Consider the following 19,320-nt stretch of genomic DNA (forward strand, 5'->3'; position numbering starts at 1 on the left):
ACACCCGTCGAAAGTGAGTTAATTTGCTGCATTTCAAGCACTCTTTGCCCCATGCCAGACATTTGGTTTTGTCCCTTTGATGACTTCCTCCGCAATAGATGCACGCCTTATTCGTCTTCTTCGTAGCTCCTACTTTCAAGGCGTCCGCCGTACTCATCGACGGTTCTTCTCTGTGGGACATTGTTTCGTACTTCCGAGCTAACTTTTCGATTTGTTGGTGTTCCTTGACCTTTTTCACCATGTCACTAACTGGGATGCCACCCGCTTTCAGCAACTCTATCCTAACTTGATTGTCAAGCATTCCCCCAATTAATCTCTCCTTGATGAGTTCATCCAGTTGATTGGCCGCAAATCCACATCCTTCGGCTTTCTTCCTTAGACGTTTCACAAATTCATCGATTTTTTCTTCATCTCTTGCTCGTTCCACTCTTTTATCTCGCACTGGAACCAGATGCTCTTCGATTTTCTGCAATATTGTGGCCGTAGCACCTCGTTCGGCTTCGGTTAGGTTCAGCTCCTCCAGCAAAACTACTCCCTCTGCGCCCATAATCGCCATCAACGTTGCCACTTGTTGATTTGCCGGCTTTGCTGTAACGCCCGCGGCCAGAGAATAGTAGCTCCACTGTAGCTTAAACACTTTAAACTCCTCTTCATCATTCATTCCCAGCTTCAGGGCTGCTGGAACGGGTATGCCACTCATTTTGCAACGGAATGTAAACCGAATTTTCGTACGCGGATACCGTTCCGACGGCCGATTTTCTGCATGTATCGAACGCGGAACCGACTATTACTTTCTTTTCCGCAAAAAACAGTCAATTTTTTCCAACTTCTGACACCATGTTTACAGCACTTGTCAGGTCGTGTCTTCTTGTATAAAAATACTGGTTTATTGGGTGTCAAGGTAATACAGTAATAAATGAAAGGTGGTACCACAGACAAACAGACATAACACATTGTATATTTCTCACTGTAAAACATCATCGCTAAAACATTACCGCCATCTGTTGAGTACACTGTGGTGGGTAGTACGCTGAACAGATGGCAGTAGTGTGTAAACGTCAAACGCAAGGGAATTGACTATGCGCGCCACAGGTGGCGGTACTACCAACTACGATACTTTTAAATTGACCGTTAAATGCTTGTTCGATGAACAACTTGCGAGAGTTATGTCTGTTTGTCTGTGGTGGTACATTAAAATTAAAATTTTGATCAAGGTGTTCAAGGGTGTATCGTTAAGGTGTTACAAATACAACCAAAAAGGAGCTTAACGACGTGTTCGGGGTATCATCCAAACCATTTGTGGAATAGTTTATGCATCCGGGTTATCATTCGTTTGTAGTATTTGTTTGTCAGGGATGAAAGAAGCACTTCTGCAGGAAGTTTGGAGTCGGAAAAACATCCGGGGAACTTCACAGAAAAATATTTAGAAACTTCTGGGGAAAATTGAAAGCAACTTTTGAAAAAAAAAATCGAATGACACAAGGTTTCGGAGATCGAAAGAAAATTTCAGGAGTAGCCATTTCCGGGAGAAGCTAGAAGAAGCTTGGAAAAATCTTCCGATAGAAGTCGGTTACAATCTCCGATAAAAGCGCGTGGAGAAACTTCCAAAGGAAGACGGCAGAAACATCAGGGAGAATTCGATAGATACTTCCGGTAGAAGATGAAATATACTTCCTGGAGACGCTGGAAGAAAATTCCTGAGGTAGTTTGGAAGAAACTTCTGAAGAAAGTCGGAAGCTTCTCCAAGCGGAAGCCAAAGGGTTTTCGGGAAAGTCGAATACAATTCCTAGAAGAGCTTGGGAAAAACATTCCGGCAGAAAGAGATTCCTGGAGGATGTCGAAAGAAATTTCCGGTGGAATTCGGTAGAATCTTCTAAGGAATGTTAGCACAATATTCTGGGAAAATTTGGGAAACAAAACTGGCGGCAGAAGGCGGAAGAACCTATCGACCGAAGCCAGAAGAAGCTTCACTAGCGTGCACAGGAATCTTGGTAAGGAGGGGCATTTTTTCCTATGGTGCATTTAATCTGGGGATGGGGAGTATTTCAAAGTGCGTGGTGGATGGTGCTGTGCACCCACCACTGTTTCCTTACTGTTCAATTTAGCTAATTTTATTTATTTTTTGCTCCGGTGGTGGTTCATCAATGCAAACTGCTTTCAGATAGTCTATGGAACTGGTAATTTAATCCCACCATTATCAATATACCTGATGACAATCACCAACTGCTCGTGGTGGCCACAGTCGCTCGTCTTATCTGGAATGATTGCCACTGGTTTTCCTCGCAAGGTTTTCGCAATGTTCCGCAACATTACATTGTGCAATGACGTAATCATGTCATTTTGAATACGGTTACTTGTGTACTGGCAATTTTTGGCACGTTCCGCCAAGTGTTTTTCCAGCACAGGATCGTAGTTAGCCACCAACTGGGTGACACACTTTCCGCTCCTTTCGAATGTTCATGAAGTGGTCGGCCACCTTTGCACAATATCGATGAAACGTTCCATTATAGAGCGATTCTGTATTGCAACGCACATAAACAGTTGTCACTTTTTTAACCACGGGAACAAATTACTTAAAATTTTCAGAGAAGATACTTAGACAAATTCTTAGTAAGACAACAATAGGCCAAGGTTCAATGGAAAACTAATACTGTCTTTAAACTATTCCCGGAATGAGCTAAAAAATATCGGTATTCCCTTGATTTTTTCCTCAATATCCCTTTGGAATTTCACTCAAAATTTAATTTTCTCGGTATTATTTTCGGAATTATCTTGGAACTATCTACAGGATTCACTGGAAATTATTCGCAGAATTTTCTTCGAATACTCCCCAGAAATCCTTTGGAACTGTCCTGAGAATTCAATATCCTTGAGGTTCTTATTGGGTTTTTTAGAACTCTTCTAAGAGCTCTTTTGAAATTCTTCTCAGAAGTCCACTGGAGTTATACTTAGAACTCTTCATGTTTTTTTCTTAGAACACCTTGGAACTGAAATTCTTTTAAAATTTCAGAAATTTTTCGCGGATGAGCTAGAAATTATCCACGGAATTCCTTTGAAATTTTCCTCACCACACCTTTGGAATTGCACTCAAAATTTAATTTTCTCGGTATTCTTTTCGAAATTATCTTGGAACTATCTGCAGGATTCACTAGAAATTATCCGCAGACTTTTCATTGAATTCTCCCCAGAAATATTTTGGAAGTGTCCTAAGAATTCAATACCCTTGAGGTTCTTCTCGGTATATTTTAGAACTTTTTTTCTCAGAACACCTTGAAACTGAAATTCCCTAAAAGTTTCAGAAGAATTTCCTCTGTATTCTCCAGAAATTCTTCCCAGAATGAGCTTGAAATTATCCTCGGAATTTCTTTAAAATTTTCCTCAACCGCCCTTTGGAATTTCATGAAAAAATTTGATTATCTCGGTATTCTTTTGAAATTATCTTGGAACTATCTGCAGGATTCACTAGAAATTATTCGCAGAATTTTCATGGAATCATCCCCAGAAATCTTTTCTTTTGGAACTGCCCTCGAAATTCAATACTCTTGAGGTTCTTCTCGGAAGTCAAGTTTAAGTTGTCCGTCCATTCACCAGAACTGTGCAATTTTTACATTAGGTATTTTCAATTCAGATTGTTGCAAATCTTACACCAAAAATTTTCAATACCTTGCCCCCAGGTAATTTTACACCAGAAAATTTCAATTGACCAGAACGATGCAAATTTTCCACCATTAATGTTCAATAAAAATTGCTTCTCCAATCTTCTGATTGGTGCAGATTTCCTTTTTTTTCATTTTTCACCAGACATTTTCAATATAGCTGACTTCTCCTATCATCAGAATGATGCAGGTTTCCACCAAACAAAGCTTGCCCCTATTTTCAGATTTTTCATCATAAATTTTCAGTAAAGCAGCTTCCCTCCAATCATCAGAATGATGCAAATTTTACACCAGAAATTATTCTTAAAATTTGTTTCTCTATTGTAAACAAATGAATGCAGGATGCAAATTTAAGACCAAAATTTTTTCGAAAAGCTTGTCCATCCGTTTACCAGAAAGGTGCAGATTTTCCACCAGAAATTTTCAATATAGCTTAATTTTAAATAAAGCTTGTGCCTTCATCAATGTTGGGAAAATATCAAAAAATCAAATCTCACCAACGCCCAAGATCACGCTTAATTTTCGTAGACAAAAATCAACAAGCAAGCAACTGCGGTTGATTTTGCAAACTGTGATATCGCAGCTCGGAATATCAAGCTAACAAAACTCACCAACTGCAAATCTCACCAAACTGTGGTGAGATTGAGTTTAATGATTTTTGCTTTGCACCCGAATGCAACAAAAACTTCCATAACGGCTTGCAGCAGTCCCTTCGCGTCTGCCATCGGTGAAGATTAAAAAAAGATAGCAAACTATGCTTTCTCTTTCTAAGAAAACGATGTGCAATGGAATCATTTTTGTGTCGAGTCAACTCTCAGCTTGATGTTTGAACGTTGTGAATAGTCTCGCAATATCAAAGGAGCTTGTAAAATCAATATCAAGCATGATATTCTGTTCCAACATCACGCGTGATATTGCGAGCCCATGAGAGCGGAAAAATATCAATTGATTTCTGATTTTGCCAACACTGGCCTTCATTTACCAGAACGGTCCAAGTTTTCCACCAGAAATTTTCTATTTATTTCATTAATCAGAGCGATGCAAATTTTTCACCAGATATTTTTCACCAGAACGGTGCACCAAAAATTGTCAGTGAAGTTTGTTTCACCATGCACCTTTGTGGTGCAATTTCCAGGCTTTGCCTCTTCATGCACCAGAATGGTGCAGGTTTTCCACCATAAATTTTCAATGAAGCTTGCATTCATCAGAACGATGCAAATTATGCACCAGAAAAATGAATAAAACGTGCCTCTACATTCACCACAGTGTTGCGAACTTTCCACCAGAAATTTTCAGCTATATGTGCACCCCCAAATTTTTGCGTGATTCAATTTTTCCACCAGAGTTATTCATTTTTTTATATTTTATATTTTATATTTTATATTTCGATTAGCCCCTCCATGCACACCCTTGATGATATTTTTACACCAGAAATATTTGATAAAAAGTTTTTTCTTCGATTTACCACCACGACGGTGAATTTTTTTAACCTTAAATTTACCCTCTTCTTTTAAAACCTTCATCTTCCAAAAAAAAAAAAAAAATTACAACAGATTTTTTTGTATGCACCACTGTGGTGCAATTTTCTGACCAACAAATTTCATTTAAGTTTGACCCTTCATGCACCTTTGTGGTGAAATTTTCAGGCACCATCTCGAAGGAATTGACGCAATAAAAGGTTGTCTGTGCCCTTATATTATGAAATGAAGTTATTTTACCTTCAAATCAAGTTATTTTATGTCATAATTTTATAAATGTGCAAATAAATATCTTAATAAAAGGAGGGGCAATTGCCCCACCTTGTCCCACCCTATGTACGCCAGTAAGCATCCGAGGAAACTCGAAATAACTTCCAGTAGAATTCGAAAAATAGCTTAAGGTAGGTGAGTTTGAATTAAATTGTACATTCGGATGAACCTTTCCGGTCACATAAAATATGAAAGTATTTCTCGATTCTCAGGAATAACAGGGATGAGCCATCAGATATTTCCAATTCCTAAATAGCCAAAATCTGTTAGGAAATGGAAACACTAGTTGAAAGAGTATCAAGCATTATACATTTTTAAAGATGAATAATTTAGACATATTCAAAAAGAGAAAAGTCGCTTTTCTATGAAATTTGACAGCAGGCATGCAATAATCATTTTGATTTTTTTAAAAATCGGTATAAATCGGTATAAAATCGCAAACATCGGTATTCTTAGGAACCTTACCTGTATATCGGGATCAAATTCTAAAATCGGTTCAAATACCGATAAATCGGCACATCTGGCAACGCAGAACCCGCAGTATATTGGCGTTGACGGCGACTCTGTAGCTCTTTACTCCTATGAGAAAATCCATAAGCAAACGTCAGACTGTGCATGAAACATGGCGGACTTTGTACTATCCTTTCACTCCACCGAAAATTCCCATAAGAAACTGTCTAAATTTGCTGGAAGAGCAAATTTTTCGACGGTGCCGTCAACGCCAATTGCCAGTGTACCCCTAAGAGGAAGAGGAGACAACTGGCTTCCTTTTGTCTGTGACGTGTTCTTCTTCTCTCGTGGAAACGATCGTGCAAAAACTATGTGATTATGGACGACGCAGACAATAGATTCCCTGTTGTAAAAGTTCACGCGTTTCTATACGTTCGCCCGACCAATCAGGCACTGGTTCGCGTTCGACAGAAAATTGGTGCCTAAAAGTCCCCTATAGAGAGTTTCACGCCTGGTTGTAAACTCATTTTGACAGATCGAATTACATACATTTTGAGGTTAGCCCTAGAAAAATAATAAACAACTTTACACGGCGATGGATCCCCCTTAGTGTTCTAATCTCTATTGTCTCCTCTTCCTCTTAGGTGTACTCCGACCAGGGCTGGCAAATGTCATTTTCAATGAAAGATCTCACGCGATATTTACAGAGATACTTCTGTCACTATCATCAGATGAGAAAACGATGATAGAGATTTTCTTCAAAATCTCATCGAATTTTTCGTCATGACAAAACGTGACAGTGTTGTGATTATCGTAATTACTAGCTCATTTATTACTTTTAAAGTTACTTGTACCGAAAAAATCGTAATAATATATTCACTCTACCGACAACATACGGTTACATGCTTGAATTAATCTAAATCAGTTAGAAATGTAGATGTAAAAACCGTAATAGAATTATTCTCATGAGTGCTTGATCATTGGAAAATGACAAGAAAACGAATGATAGATAGTTTCGTCTCGTGATAGTGAGAGGACCTGTTTTCTCATCCTCACATGACGGCGGTGATATTTATCAGCTCTGACTCCGACAATAAGGCTATCCACGAGACAGTTGCGATCAGATGACTTTTTTGTTTACCAAGAACATTTGACAGATCACAGAACTGGCAGTTTATTCCTGGGGGGGACGTGCTGTCAAATCAGCCTACTGATCATCTTGTATGAAACTGGTTCCAAACGTAAACAAACGCTGTAGGTTTCTTATGGCTTGTTTACGTTTAGAACCAGTTATGCGAGGTAGGCGACGATTGTTCGTATTTGACAGCCTCCTCCCCCCTTGGTTTATTCTCATATGAATTTCTGCTTTGTTAATAGACCTTTTTGACGTTTAATCGTCTTTCTCTATCTAGCACACATGGATGAATGGACGGTTTGTTTTCCCACTAATCTGTTTCCCTCTTGCTCGTACTCGTTCGATTTAAATGGTGCAGTAGTTTGCGCCGATTAAACGTCAAAAAGCTCTATGTTTACATTCAGCACCATTAACACCAGATCACCCACACACTCTAAATTTCTATCTGTCAGTTCCACTGAGAAATGTCTCTGAAGCGAGAAATGCTCGCTGCACATCTCGGATTTCAAGTGTATAAATTCATTGGTGTTGATTCAAATGATAAGATTTACCTGCTCTTTGCATGTCTACAGTAAACTATGATCCTAATCTATCAATTACTTTAAAGAAAACTAAATTTCAACAATTGAGTGAAAAGTTATTCACAAATGATGAAGAGAATCAATCAATGCAGATATGACCTTTTGAAATGTTTATCTAGATATGAATTTCTGCTTTGTTCATGTTTACATTCAGCACCATTAACACCAGATCACTCACATACTCTTGATTTCTAGCTGTCAGTTCCACTGAGAAACGTCTCTTGGATCACCTTATTCTTAAGTTTATTTGCCTCAGTGAACGCCTCCAGCAGCCCTCATCTACCCAATCTTCTGGCACGGCCATTGGATCTTGAAGCTGCCGTCAGTGATAGCGGTGGCGTTGATGTTGGCATGATTTTAAGAATCGGTCATAGGTTACCATCATTATGGTTTGCCGATGGGATTCACCCATCCGAGTATGAACAACCGATAGCACGGTCATTGGTTCTTAATGCTACCAACAGGTGGAAACTAACGATTTAAAATTGACTCACACTGCACTAGCCTATCGGTCTAAAGTACATGTACAAGCGTACCCCATTCTCTTCGAAATTCTAGTATTACACTATGTTTGTTTTGATAATGTGACACATAAAATGAGGGGTTCGTGGATTTTTCTATGTTTCGAGGGGTGCATCGATTAGCTTGGGACCGAAGATAGTACCAGAGCTCACAGCAAAAAAAAAAAAATGTAATATCGATCAATGTAATTCAAGCTGATGTATGAAATAATGATATAATAGCAAAAAGCAGATACAATATTACATCAATGGATGTAATTTTGTTCGCAAAATCGATGTACATCGTACAACGTTATATTACACAACCGATGGATTGACCTGGTTGCAGCAGTTTGGATGTTATATTCAACAACTTTTTTTTCTGTGCTGAGCCAACAAGTTGAGCACGTTTCTTCGGGACCATCTGATCTTAGAGCTACCTCTATGGTATCTCCCCACTCCGGATCGGATCTCCCTAATCCGACATTAGTAACATTGATTTAAATGGACTTGACAGTCAGATTAACAAATTTGTCGGATTTGCGGGGGATACTGTAATAAGTACGCTCTTACTCGCTGCAAAACCGATTCTTTCTTTCACAGCAAAAAAATAATTTTGATATCACATCAAAGTGGATGCACTACAATCATGTCGAAAATTTCATGTAATTTTTATGACCACATAAATAAACAAATGCAGTAAAAGCAGCGTAATGTCAGTTCATGCATTGTATTAATGATAATTTTGTCCTTTTTAGCAAGTAATATTACACCATATTTTCGACATGATTGTAGTGCATCCACTTTGACGTGATATCAAAATTATTTTTTTGCTGTGTTTGTCATCATCGACGATAATAGCAATAGCGTTGAAATCACCGAAAGCATCATCGCTCAATTCTTATTTGTTTTGACTTATTCGATGACAATCACATATTTTCGTTTTACAAATCGTTTGGTTCTGTTCTGTTCAAAGACACACGAGACTACAAAAAAAAAGTTTCATAAACTTATTATGAATTGTGCATACGACTGAAAATCAAACCGAAATTTCTCGCTGGCATCACTGGACTTCTATTTAATGTTAATTTTGACGTCGGACGCTCGTTCCGGTTTGGTGGGCGTACGACAATGAGATAAATTTTAAGCATGGATTTTATCCGCATTCACCCTATTCAGATAACCCTTCTGAAACCTGTGAGTTTGACAGAACCACCAGCACCAAATTATCGGGGTACACTGGCAATATACTGGAGTTGTCAAGTTGCCCCCGGGTTGATAGTGACAAACCTCTTGGATTAACCAAGAGTATTTTACGGCTGTCGAACCCTCTAAATTCAGTTTGAATCCAACATATCTTCGATTCTAGTACCTATGGGATTTGACGTTTTGGTACAGAGACATATTCTGATTGAATGGCAAAATTAATAGGCTGCTTCGATCTCGGCTTCGATATTCCATCAACATGAATGTTCTCCAAATCAAAAATAGAATTACTGACATGCAACACGGCTTTTTCAAGGGTCGTTCGACCTCGACCAACTTACTTGAATTTATAGACTATTCATTGAATGCAATGGATAATGGAAACCACGTAGAAGCTCTCTATACAGACTTTAGCAAGGCATTTGACCGCATTGAAACATCATCGCACAAATTATGCAAAATATGGGCCATTAAACCGCATGATGGCCTCTTACAATAAACACTGCGAAACCATTGACTTTACAATGTCTCGGCATAAACTAAAGCAATATTTTTATTCCATAAGAAATAACAACTCATAAAAGAAAAGACAAGAAAGCTGACACTACTTTTTTATATAAATATATATTTAAGAAAACAAAACTGTATTAATTGTACTAGTCTACGTTGGTTGACGAAATAAATAAATAAATAAGTTTCAAAATGCGATCTTTAGAGTAGACTGGCCCACAAAAATAAAAGTTCAAATTTTCCATGCGCCAACCTCTAGATTTGTGCCTTCAGGTGAGAAAACCATTCTCTGAAAGTTTAAGCTCATTTGGACGAGCTGGCGCTTTTAGTTTGAAATTTATATGGGGAATTTGGATAAAATACATGAAAAAGGACATTCCTACACCAACAATCAATACGAAACTAACGATTTTAAATTGGCTCACCACTTTAGTAGCCTATTGGTCCCAAGCAAACGATTAACGTACCCTATTCTAGTTGAAATTCTATTACTACACTATGTTTGTTTTGATTCGCTATGAAAGTTTGACAGATAACATCAGGGGTGTGTGGAATCATGCAGAACATGCAGGGGTGAGTGAAATAGCTTGGGACTGCTTGGGACCGTTGTTCTGGTACTGAGTGAGCCAAAAATAATAATGATTTTCTTCGGGACCCAGTGGTCTTAGAGTTACCTCTATGCCTACACTCTATCGATCGTAAAAAGGTTTCCTTATTCTCGATTTGATTCAGATTTTCCAAAACTTGTAGTTCAGTTCATGAGTAACAACTTTGCTGAAGATTGCATCATAAATCCAGTTAGTTTTATTGGGATATTCGCTTTTGAATGTATATGAGCATTTTGTATATGAAAATTTCAACCAAACTTCCTATATGTACAATAAACAAAAGCACCAGCCCGTGTAACGTCAAAAAGAGAAGAAACATTCAGAGAGTGGTTATCGCACTAAAAGACACGAGCCTAGATGTTAGCCTGTAGAAAATATGATTTATTTTATTTTTAGTTGCAATCTAGTGGATACGTTGCATAAGCCAGAGTCAATGTTATAATAAGAGTCCCGCCAAGAGTGAAGCCAGAAGTGCCAATCGAACTGTCAAGCGGGGTACCAAACAAGCAAAGTAAATAAACATTATTGTTCCCACAGCCAGTGAACTACAAGTATTGCATTCATTACTGACAATATTCTAGTAATTTTAGTTGAAAAACATTTCTTCGCTTTATTTAGTACATTGTGGTATTTATAAGTTATACCAAGCTCTTATTTGAACATTTTTCAGGTTCTATAATTGTTTTTGTCTCTCAGAAGCTCCGTTATCGACATGAAATTTTTAACTTCTGAATGAAAGTCATCCGATGCTAACGCAAAAAATCTGGTTGCCGTTTACTCTGACGAAAAATAAATCACAAAAAGTGCTGCTTGTTCGCAACATTTTCTCTTGGCGGGACTCTTATTATAACATCGACTATGGCATAAGCATGAAATATTACTTCAATATCAATTCGTATTTATACTTTCTAGGACACCCTATAGTATTTTACAAGGAAAATTAACTTCTTAGAATATTGAAATCAAAAGATTGTGATATTCTTCTAAATATATGTGCCACAAAACCAATCGAAATCAAGAAAACAACTAACAAAAACCATGCTTTTATTTGCCACCACTCCAGTTACTCACCGCTGATCGAGAACGTAGACTGCTGCATATCCTTCTGGCCATCTGGTCGGTGACCCCGTGCACTATGTGGGGTACTGACTTGTGAATCAACGGAAATGATGCTCAACGCCGGTCCGGGAACGTACTTTTCCGGCAATCCGTACGCGTCCGGAATATCTACCTCGTGCTTCTGGTTCAAATCCAAGCTCTGTAGCCCATTGCGAGCCTCCTTATCATCCCCGTTCCGATCGGTGATGCCATTCAGCGCATCATACACGAACGGTGGATTGACTGGCCTTTCCAGGAATGTGCCCTGTCCCTCGGCAACCCGCAGTAATCCATTTTCGACGCACACTCGACCGTGGACGATGACATACTCCGGCACGCCGTGGCACTTCATACCTTCGAAGATGTTGAAGTCGCAAGCCTGATGGTGGGTGGCAGCCGAAATGGTACGCACCTCTTTCGGATCCCAAATGAGCACGTCCGCATCCGAGCCCGGAGCGATACGACCCTTGCGCGGGTAGAGGTTGAAAATTTTGGCTGCATTTGTACTGGTAATGGCAACGAATCGCTGAGGGTCGATCAATCCCGTCTGAACACCTTTCTCCCAGACGACGGACATGCGATCCTCGACTCCGTTGACACCGTTCGGAATCTTGGTGAAGTCGTCGCGGCCGAGTTCTTTCTGGTTCTTGTTGAAGGTGCAGTTGTCACTGCCGGTCGTTTGCAGATCATCCCTAGATTGAACGAAAATGCGATTAGAAACTGTTTTCCGTTGGCAAAAAAAAAGTTAATGATAACGAAACAGAAAAAAAAAACTAAAGCGAACTAAAGAACAGATGAAACACAGAGGGAAGAGATTCCGGTTGATGGTTGTAACTTACAACGCCAGGAACTTCATCAGATACCGCGGAGTTTCCGGATCCGGACGGATCGGCGGACTGGTCACATAGTAGGCCAACACATTAGGCTTAACATTGGTTAGTGTGCAGCCAAGCGAACTGGCCAGCGTTTCGCCGTAGACGAGTAGGCCGCGCCTTCTCGCTTGGGAAACCTGCTCGGCGCCCAGTTTGCTCGTTACCCTGGTAACGTACAGCGGTGTCTTGGTCTGCCGGTTGTGTTGTGAGTGGTTGATGAGTTTTCGATTGATGTTTCACAACGAGAGGTTAGGATCGAATCCGCGAAAGCATGTTCCAACAACAAAAAGATGGTAAATTTGTATGATTATAGTGTGAGTCGAATGGTTTCATTGTCTCAGAATGAAGTTTGAGTTTTAAGGTTAGTTAAAGTGAAAATGGTGCTGAAGGTGACAGACGAGAGTGACAGAGAATGCGGAACATGCAACACGATGCATTAGTACTTAGTACACCACCCGAAAACCTTGGCGTTCTCCATCTTCCGACCAAGAGAGAGAGAGGGAGAGAGAAAGAGTGCGAGCCGGTTACTTACTGAGCGAGCAGTTTCATCAGAAATTCGGGTGTCGTTGGATCCGGACGGAGTGGCGGACTGAGGATATGGGCGGCCGCATGATGCCAGCACCGGTCGGCGTAGTGCGTGCCATCAGTGCCAAGGGCAGCGGCCAGAGTTTCCCCGTAGATACCTACACCGTTGTACCGTTGTCGAGCGCGTGCAAGCTCGATTCCGGCCGATTTGCTCATCACATGCACTACGTACAGAGGACAGTTTGTCTTCATCGTTCACAGTCGGAGATTGAAGATAGAGGTGGAGGATATTCAGGACAAGGTGGGTAACCGAAAAGTACGAAAGTATAAAGGAAGGAATAATCAAATCTTTGCAGGTTATAACGTTCGTTGATGGAGTTTGTGTGCGTGTTATGAGGACGAGAATATTTTGGGAAACATGTTTTATGGTAATGAAATGGGTCGATGATGGAATTGGCGGTGAACTTGAACGAAGTTTGGTGTGGCGTGTCAAACAGTCGTCATTGGTGTGGTGACATGCAAATCAAGAAATTGGAGAACTAGGTCAAGGGTGGTGAAACGTGTAGAATGGCGTTCAGTAAATAAATAAGGATCATCTTATTAATTCTTTTGCAATCTAACCTTCAAAGTGGTTCTCGATGGTCCTCATTCTTTCAATTACTTAACATTCAGTTGTATATTTCAGGATCTTATGTTTTTAAAATTTCATTTGGAGTTCTTAAAATCGAGCCGATGATAAGAGTACATCCCCAATTGTTAATTCAGAGCTTCCCATAGAATGTGTCATTTTTGCATTCTTTCTGCTGTGTGGCAGTGGTGGTAAATTTTATAAAAAAAGGATGTCACTTAATTTTCCCGCATATGTTATCACAGTAACATTTTTTTTTCTAAAAAAAAAGTCTCGTTTCCAAACCAAATCTTCAAAAGATGCAGCACGTCATACCTATGTATAGTCGCTATATTTATAGTCTATAGGCTATCTAGCATAACACGACCAACAACAGAAAATACTATATCAGCTTTTGCGAACAAAACTTTGGAAACCGTTTTCTCGTGACTCAATGCTCAGCTTTGGAAACCATCACCATCAGCGGGTTGAGGAAAGTTTCCCCTATTGGATGATGCAGTTAATTTGCGTTCGATAGGCAATGAAAACACTATCAAAGAATTGATCATTTTGTCAAGCTTCTGCATTCATGTTCCATCAGATGTGTCACAGCTGTTGTTTGCGGTGACATCTATCGGACGCTAGACACAATTTGTTTTCCTATAATTGTTCACAGAGGACACTGCAGTGCAAAACATGTCTGGTACCTCTATATATGCATTTAGATTATTATTCGAAGTCCCTCATTTTTTACACATTCTGCACACAAAATAGCTCACCCCTCACAGAATTTCCCGCCGAATTTTATGTATATTTTGCGCAGAATATGTAAAAACGAGGGACTTCAAATGTTATAGCAAATGCATATATAGAGGTACCATACATGTTTTGTAGTGTTAGGTACTCTATTTTGTAATCTGTGAAAGGGAAATCACAAATCGAGTGTCAACAAAATACATGGCATGTTGAGAGATTGAGGTCGTGAGAGCAAATTTTCTCTCTCAAATTTGAATTTTTTGGCTCTCTTGGAGCTGATAGTAAATTAGGTAAAACTATGTGGGGAAAAATCATTCTTATTTAATTGTAGCTTGTTTAACAATAATTTCTTTTTTTGATCTGAATATGCACCGAAAGCTAATTATTCCCACTTCTCTCAATTTATATATGGGGATTTTTATCACTTCCTACCAGCGGAACAGTGCCATCTCTGTGGAAAATGGTCGAACAAAATGACTAATTGTTTGTAAAAGTTTTCAATTATTGGTCTTCAGTACATTGAATTGGTTCCGCTTCTTGAAAGATCGGAATTCATTCCGCCAGACTATACATATAGCGAATAAAGTCATGCTTAGCAACTTTGCTGAAGACGTCATCACTCTAAATCGACGTTTTCATGGTATTATTAAAAGAGTGTGAAAATTGTTTGGCAAGCACATAACAGCCTCAGAAGACTATAAAAGGCCAATACTAACCAGACTGTTGAGCATCAGTCTTAAGTTAATGTAAATTAGTTATCCTAAACTTAGATTGAACGTACCTGACAATACCGAAGTTAAGGGTTCCGTGATTCATAAACTGACTAGAAGTGAATCTACTCCGTATTATTCGTTTGTGCATCCGTTGAGAAACAGTCCAATCATCATTTCCCTTGTTCGTACAGTGATTGTCCCAGAACTGACCAAATTCACAACACCGAACCAACAAACGATTGAGTGTGCGTGAACAGACGTCTTCGGCAAATTTGTTCATCAGGTCAAGTCCTATTGATTGGTGGACAGAAGTTAAGAATTTTCCAAATCAAGTGTGCAAGTGAATTTCTTAAATATGCTATATCTATGTTTCTGTTTTGGGCAAAATTGATTAGTATGTCAAGAACTTTCTATATGACAAAGCTCCTAAGACATAGCTTATCAGGAGCGTAGTGAGAACATTCTGATCTTCTGTCCACCAATACTATACAAATTTGCCGAATACTGTAAGCATCTATATATGGTAAAGGTCCCAAGATATATCATGATCAGCGCCGTGTAGTGAGAAAATTCGGAGCTTCTTTTTTTCCTTGATTTGTTTTCCGTCGATCTTGTTTTCTGTGCTGAGCACCAATACTACCGACGCCAAGGAGGCAGCTTCTACACTGAAAATAAAATTTCGTTTATGCAACGAAATCGTTCGTTTGTTCTAGATATGTACAATTCAGCTCACTTTGCAGAGCGGATTGGAGCTGATCAGCTCACCAAAACGAACCGATTCTTTAGAACAGCTCGTCAGCTCAGATTGATTTCACTATTATTTCCAAATACTTTTTTTTAAAGTGAGAATTATACAAATCTGTAGTTTTAAAAAGGCTGGTTTATTAAGTTCTACATATGAACTTTCTCTTGTATTTATATTTGTCATAACAATAATAAGGGAGATAGAGCTGAAGATGGATCTAGTTGGCCTTGAATTGTCATCACCGAATCGTCGAAGTTCTCCCACAGAGAAGATACCGATACTGGTGTCAGCTTCTGACCACTTCTGATGTTTTGTCCATGGATGTGGTCATGACCTGCGTCAATTCTTCTATAACGGGTATGCCAGGTTAAACTTCCCATCATCTCCGAAAGCTTGTTTCTTGAACCGCGGGTCCAAAATCATCGCTTACGATACTAGCTCATTTACTTCCCGACCATCAAATCTTTTCTGCAAACCGTCCGCAAGTTCTTTTTTTAGCCTGATTACACTTTTGTGGGTGAGCAGCGTCCACAAATTTTGCCATTTTCTGTAGCATTATGCGATACAGCACACAAGGGACACGTTCTGCCCTGCGGATATCTCGGTTGTCACGTCGTAGAAAATTTTCAACACTTTGACGTCCGAGTTTTCCAGAGACAGTTTTGAAACAAGCAAAGCCAAAGTCGATTCAACCGGTTCTTTTTTTTAAGCAAAATCCGTTCCAGCATGTCAAACGTTGAATTCCTCGAATTCATTATCTTCCACTAAGGTAATAGGATGATACTATTTGCAGATCATTTTTAGCAACTGAGCATGTCGCGCTCTTTTCATTAGACACCGTGGGATGTTTACTTTTTAAGTGTCGTCGTCTTGAACATGGGGCAAAATCTGGGAACGATTTGTTATATAGAAACACGGCGAATGAGAACGACTCAAATTTGAGTTTAGTTCACTCACAATCACCAAAAGTGCAGGAACTCAGCGATGAGTTAATTTGCCTCATGTTTTCCCAGGTTTTTCCAGGATTTTTCAGGGAAAAATTCCCGAATTTGAGAAAAGTAAAGATTGGATTCAGTCAGTCTATTGGTACTACTCCGAGACTGAATAAAATTTTCGTCGATTTCCTCATTTTCCGGCAGATTTTTTAGGTTTTCCACAGGAAACCATGGGACAAATTTTACTCATCGCTGAGTTCCTGCACGAAACGAAAAACAATTATTTTATTCATGTGTTTCACTTATACATTTTGGCCAAATCATCAGCCTTATAAAGGGTGTCCACGATGAAATTGCCACACTATGAAATTGCTCTAACTTTTTAACCGTTGGGTAGAATTTAATGAAAATTTGGGTGGATTTAGTTCATAGTGCATTATTTACATCCTGCAAGTTTTAAAGTCCTGTGATCAAAACTCGCGGAAATGGAGTCGAAAGAACAGCTCGTGCGTGATAAAATCTTGCGCATTCTTCACGAGAACAAGGATCTCTCGCATCGTTCCATCGCTAAAACATTGGGAATCGCGAATTCCACGGTGTCGCGAGTGATTAAGCGGTTCGAGGAACGGTTGACCACCGATCGGGAGCCCAGAAGTGAAGGAAAAAGTATTCCGTACAACACCAAAAATCACAACCGCGTAGTTGGGGCCTTCAACCGAAATCCGAACGCCTCCGTTAGGGATGTGGCTAAGAAGCTGCACCTAAGCCGAAGTTTTGTCCAGAAGGCCAAAACTAAGGCTGGGCTTCGAACGTTCAAGGTACAAAAGGCCCCTAATCGCGACTAGAAGCAGAACAAGTCCGCCAAAACCCGTGCCAGGAAGTTGTACCTCAACATGCTGACGAAAGTTGAATGCTGCATCATGGACGACGAAACATATGTGAAGGCCGACTTCAAACAGATCCCCGGCAACCTATTTTTCACGGCCAAGGATAAGTTTAGCGTTCCGGAGCATGTCCGCACTCAGAAGATGTCCAAATTTGCGAAGAAATTCCTGGTTTGGCAAGCCATCTGCACGTGCGGGAAGCGGAGTGCACCTTTCGTGACCCAGGACACGATGAACGGACAGGTGTACATAAAAGAGTGCCTCCAGAAGCGGCTGCTTCCTCTCCTGAAGGCCCACAACGTCCCAACAATCTTCTGGCCGGATTTGGCCTCATGCCACTACTCCAAGGACGTGCTGAAGTGGTATGCGGACAATAAGGTCAATTTCGTGCCGAAAATGTTCAACCCTCCCAACAATCCGGAGCTCCGCCCCATCGAGAAGTACTGGGCGATTATGAAGCAGCACCTTCTTAAACGACCTAAGGTAGTGAAGACAGTCGAGGAACTGAAGAAAGTATGGGTTTACATGCAAAAAACGGTTGATTCACAGGTTGTGCAGAATCTTATGGCCGGGGTTAAGGCCAAGGTGCGGGCATTTGCGTATGGACTGTAAATAAAATACGAGTAAAATGGTAAAATGAAGTTTAATAGTTATTTCTCAATCCCTGAAAATTTGATGGCAATCGGATGAAAACTCGAATTTTGCGAATCAATTTTGTGTGTGGCAATTTCATCGTGGACACCCTTTACATTCCATAAGACAAACCACATAGGTCCTATAAGAATGCATAAAAGGTATGTGTGACCGCTTATACATTTCATTTGACACATGATCTTCATTAACTTTTTGCAAGGCGTCTGCTTATCAGTTGACTTATACATTTTATGAATAATCAGCAATAGAAATTTGCCAAAAGGTATAAGGAGATTTCTATCCGTGTGCACTTTTGGCGATTAAATATGAGTGAACTAAACTCAAATTTGAGTCGTTCTCATTCGCCGTGAACATTTTACCAAACATTAGAGTTTGAATAGTTTTTGCTCACCTCTTGGAGCTCTTCAAGTATCTAATCACAAAACTTTATTCCATTAAGCGAAGTTAAGAAGCAGTGAAATTTCTCAATGAGAAATACCAGATCATCGATAGAAAATTAGTTTATGTGAGGAAAACAACGAGAAGAAATTAGCACTACTTTGATAGCAGAGAAACAAAGAAGGATAGTTACGAACGGCTGAACTGACAAATCAGTGCCAACATTTCAAAGAGGCGAAATTGCTTTTGTAAACAATGGCTTTAGTCGTCGATTTCTCGCAAATGAAAGCCCACCACTCCAAATTACAAATGCTAGATGGTACGGGAAACATGGTGTCTTTCGTTTTCATGAGTGAGCTTTTATTCGCGAGGAATCGACGACTAAAGCCATTGTTTACAAAATAAATTACGCCCCTTTGAAATGTTGGTACTGAAATTATCTATTTCTGTCGGTTCTGAATCGAGTCTGTTGAGAGAGTTTGAGGAACGCATGGCACTCTCTTTGGAACCCTTTTGCTTATAGAGGGTCTTTTTTGACAGCTCTTTGTTGAATCGGAGCTGAGGGAGCTGATAATCCATTCAGCTCCGTCGGCTCCGCAACTCTATCAGGTCTTTTTCGTATCAGAGCTGAGGGAACTGAAGGCTCATTGAGCTCACATCGGGTCTTTTTCACCCGCTTGTTGTCAAACCACCACTATTCGACAGCTCACGTGAGATATTTTCTCTCCGTTTTTTATTTAATTGAGAGCAAGAGCGGGA

At 39.8% G+C, this 19,320-nt stretch overlaps 1 protein-coding gene across 5 annotated transcripts in view; it reads right to left on the bottom strand.

Annotated features, from left to right (window-relative positions):
- The window catches only part of CRMP (Collapsin Response Mediator Protein), a 142,467-nt gene that overhangs the window by 9,913 nt on the left and 113,234 nt on the right, over positions 1-19,320 (bottom strand). For 3 of the 5 annotated variants that reach the window (XM_065239798.1, XM_065239808.1, XM_065239778.1), the window contains 2 exons: positions 12,897-13,135; positions 11,466-12,184 (listed from right to left, as the gene is read on the bottom strand). In XM_065239798.1, the coding sequence (XP_065095870.1) occupies positions 11,466-12,184; positions 12,897-13,135 (958 nt within the window). Of the gene's footprint in view, positions 1-11,465; positions 12,185-12,331; positions 12,556-12,896; positions 13,136-19,320 lie in introns of all 5 variants that reach the window. The other 2 variants (XM_065239817.1, XM_065239787.1) reach the window with 1 other exon arrangement.

The sequence above is a fragment of the Ochlerotatus camptorhynchus genome, unplaced genomic scaffold, assembly GCF_037179485.1.
Source record: "Ochlerotatus camptorhynchus isolate MF236.1 unplaced genomic scaffold, CSIRO-AGI_Acam_v1.1 ptg000006l, whole genome shotgun sequence".
Classification (NCBI taxonomy): domain Eukaryota; kingdom Metazoa; phylum Arthropoda; class Insecta; order Diptera; family Culicidae; genus Ochlerotatus; species Ochlerotatus camptorhynchus.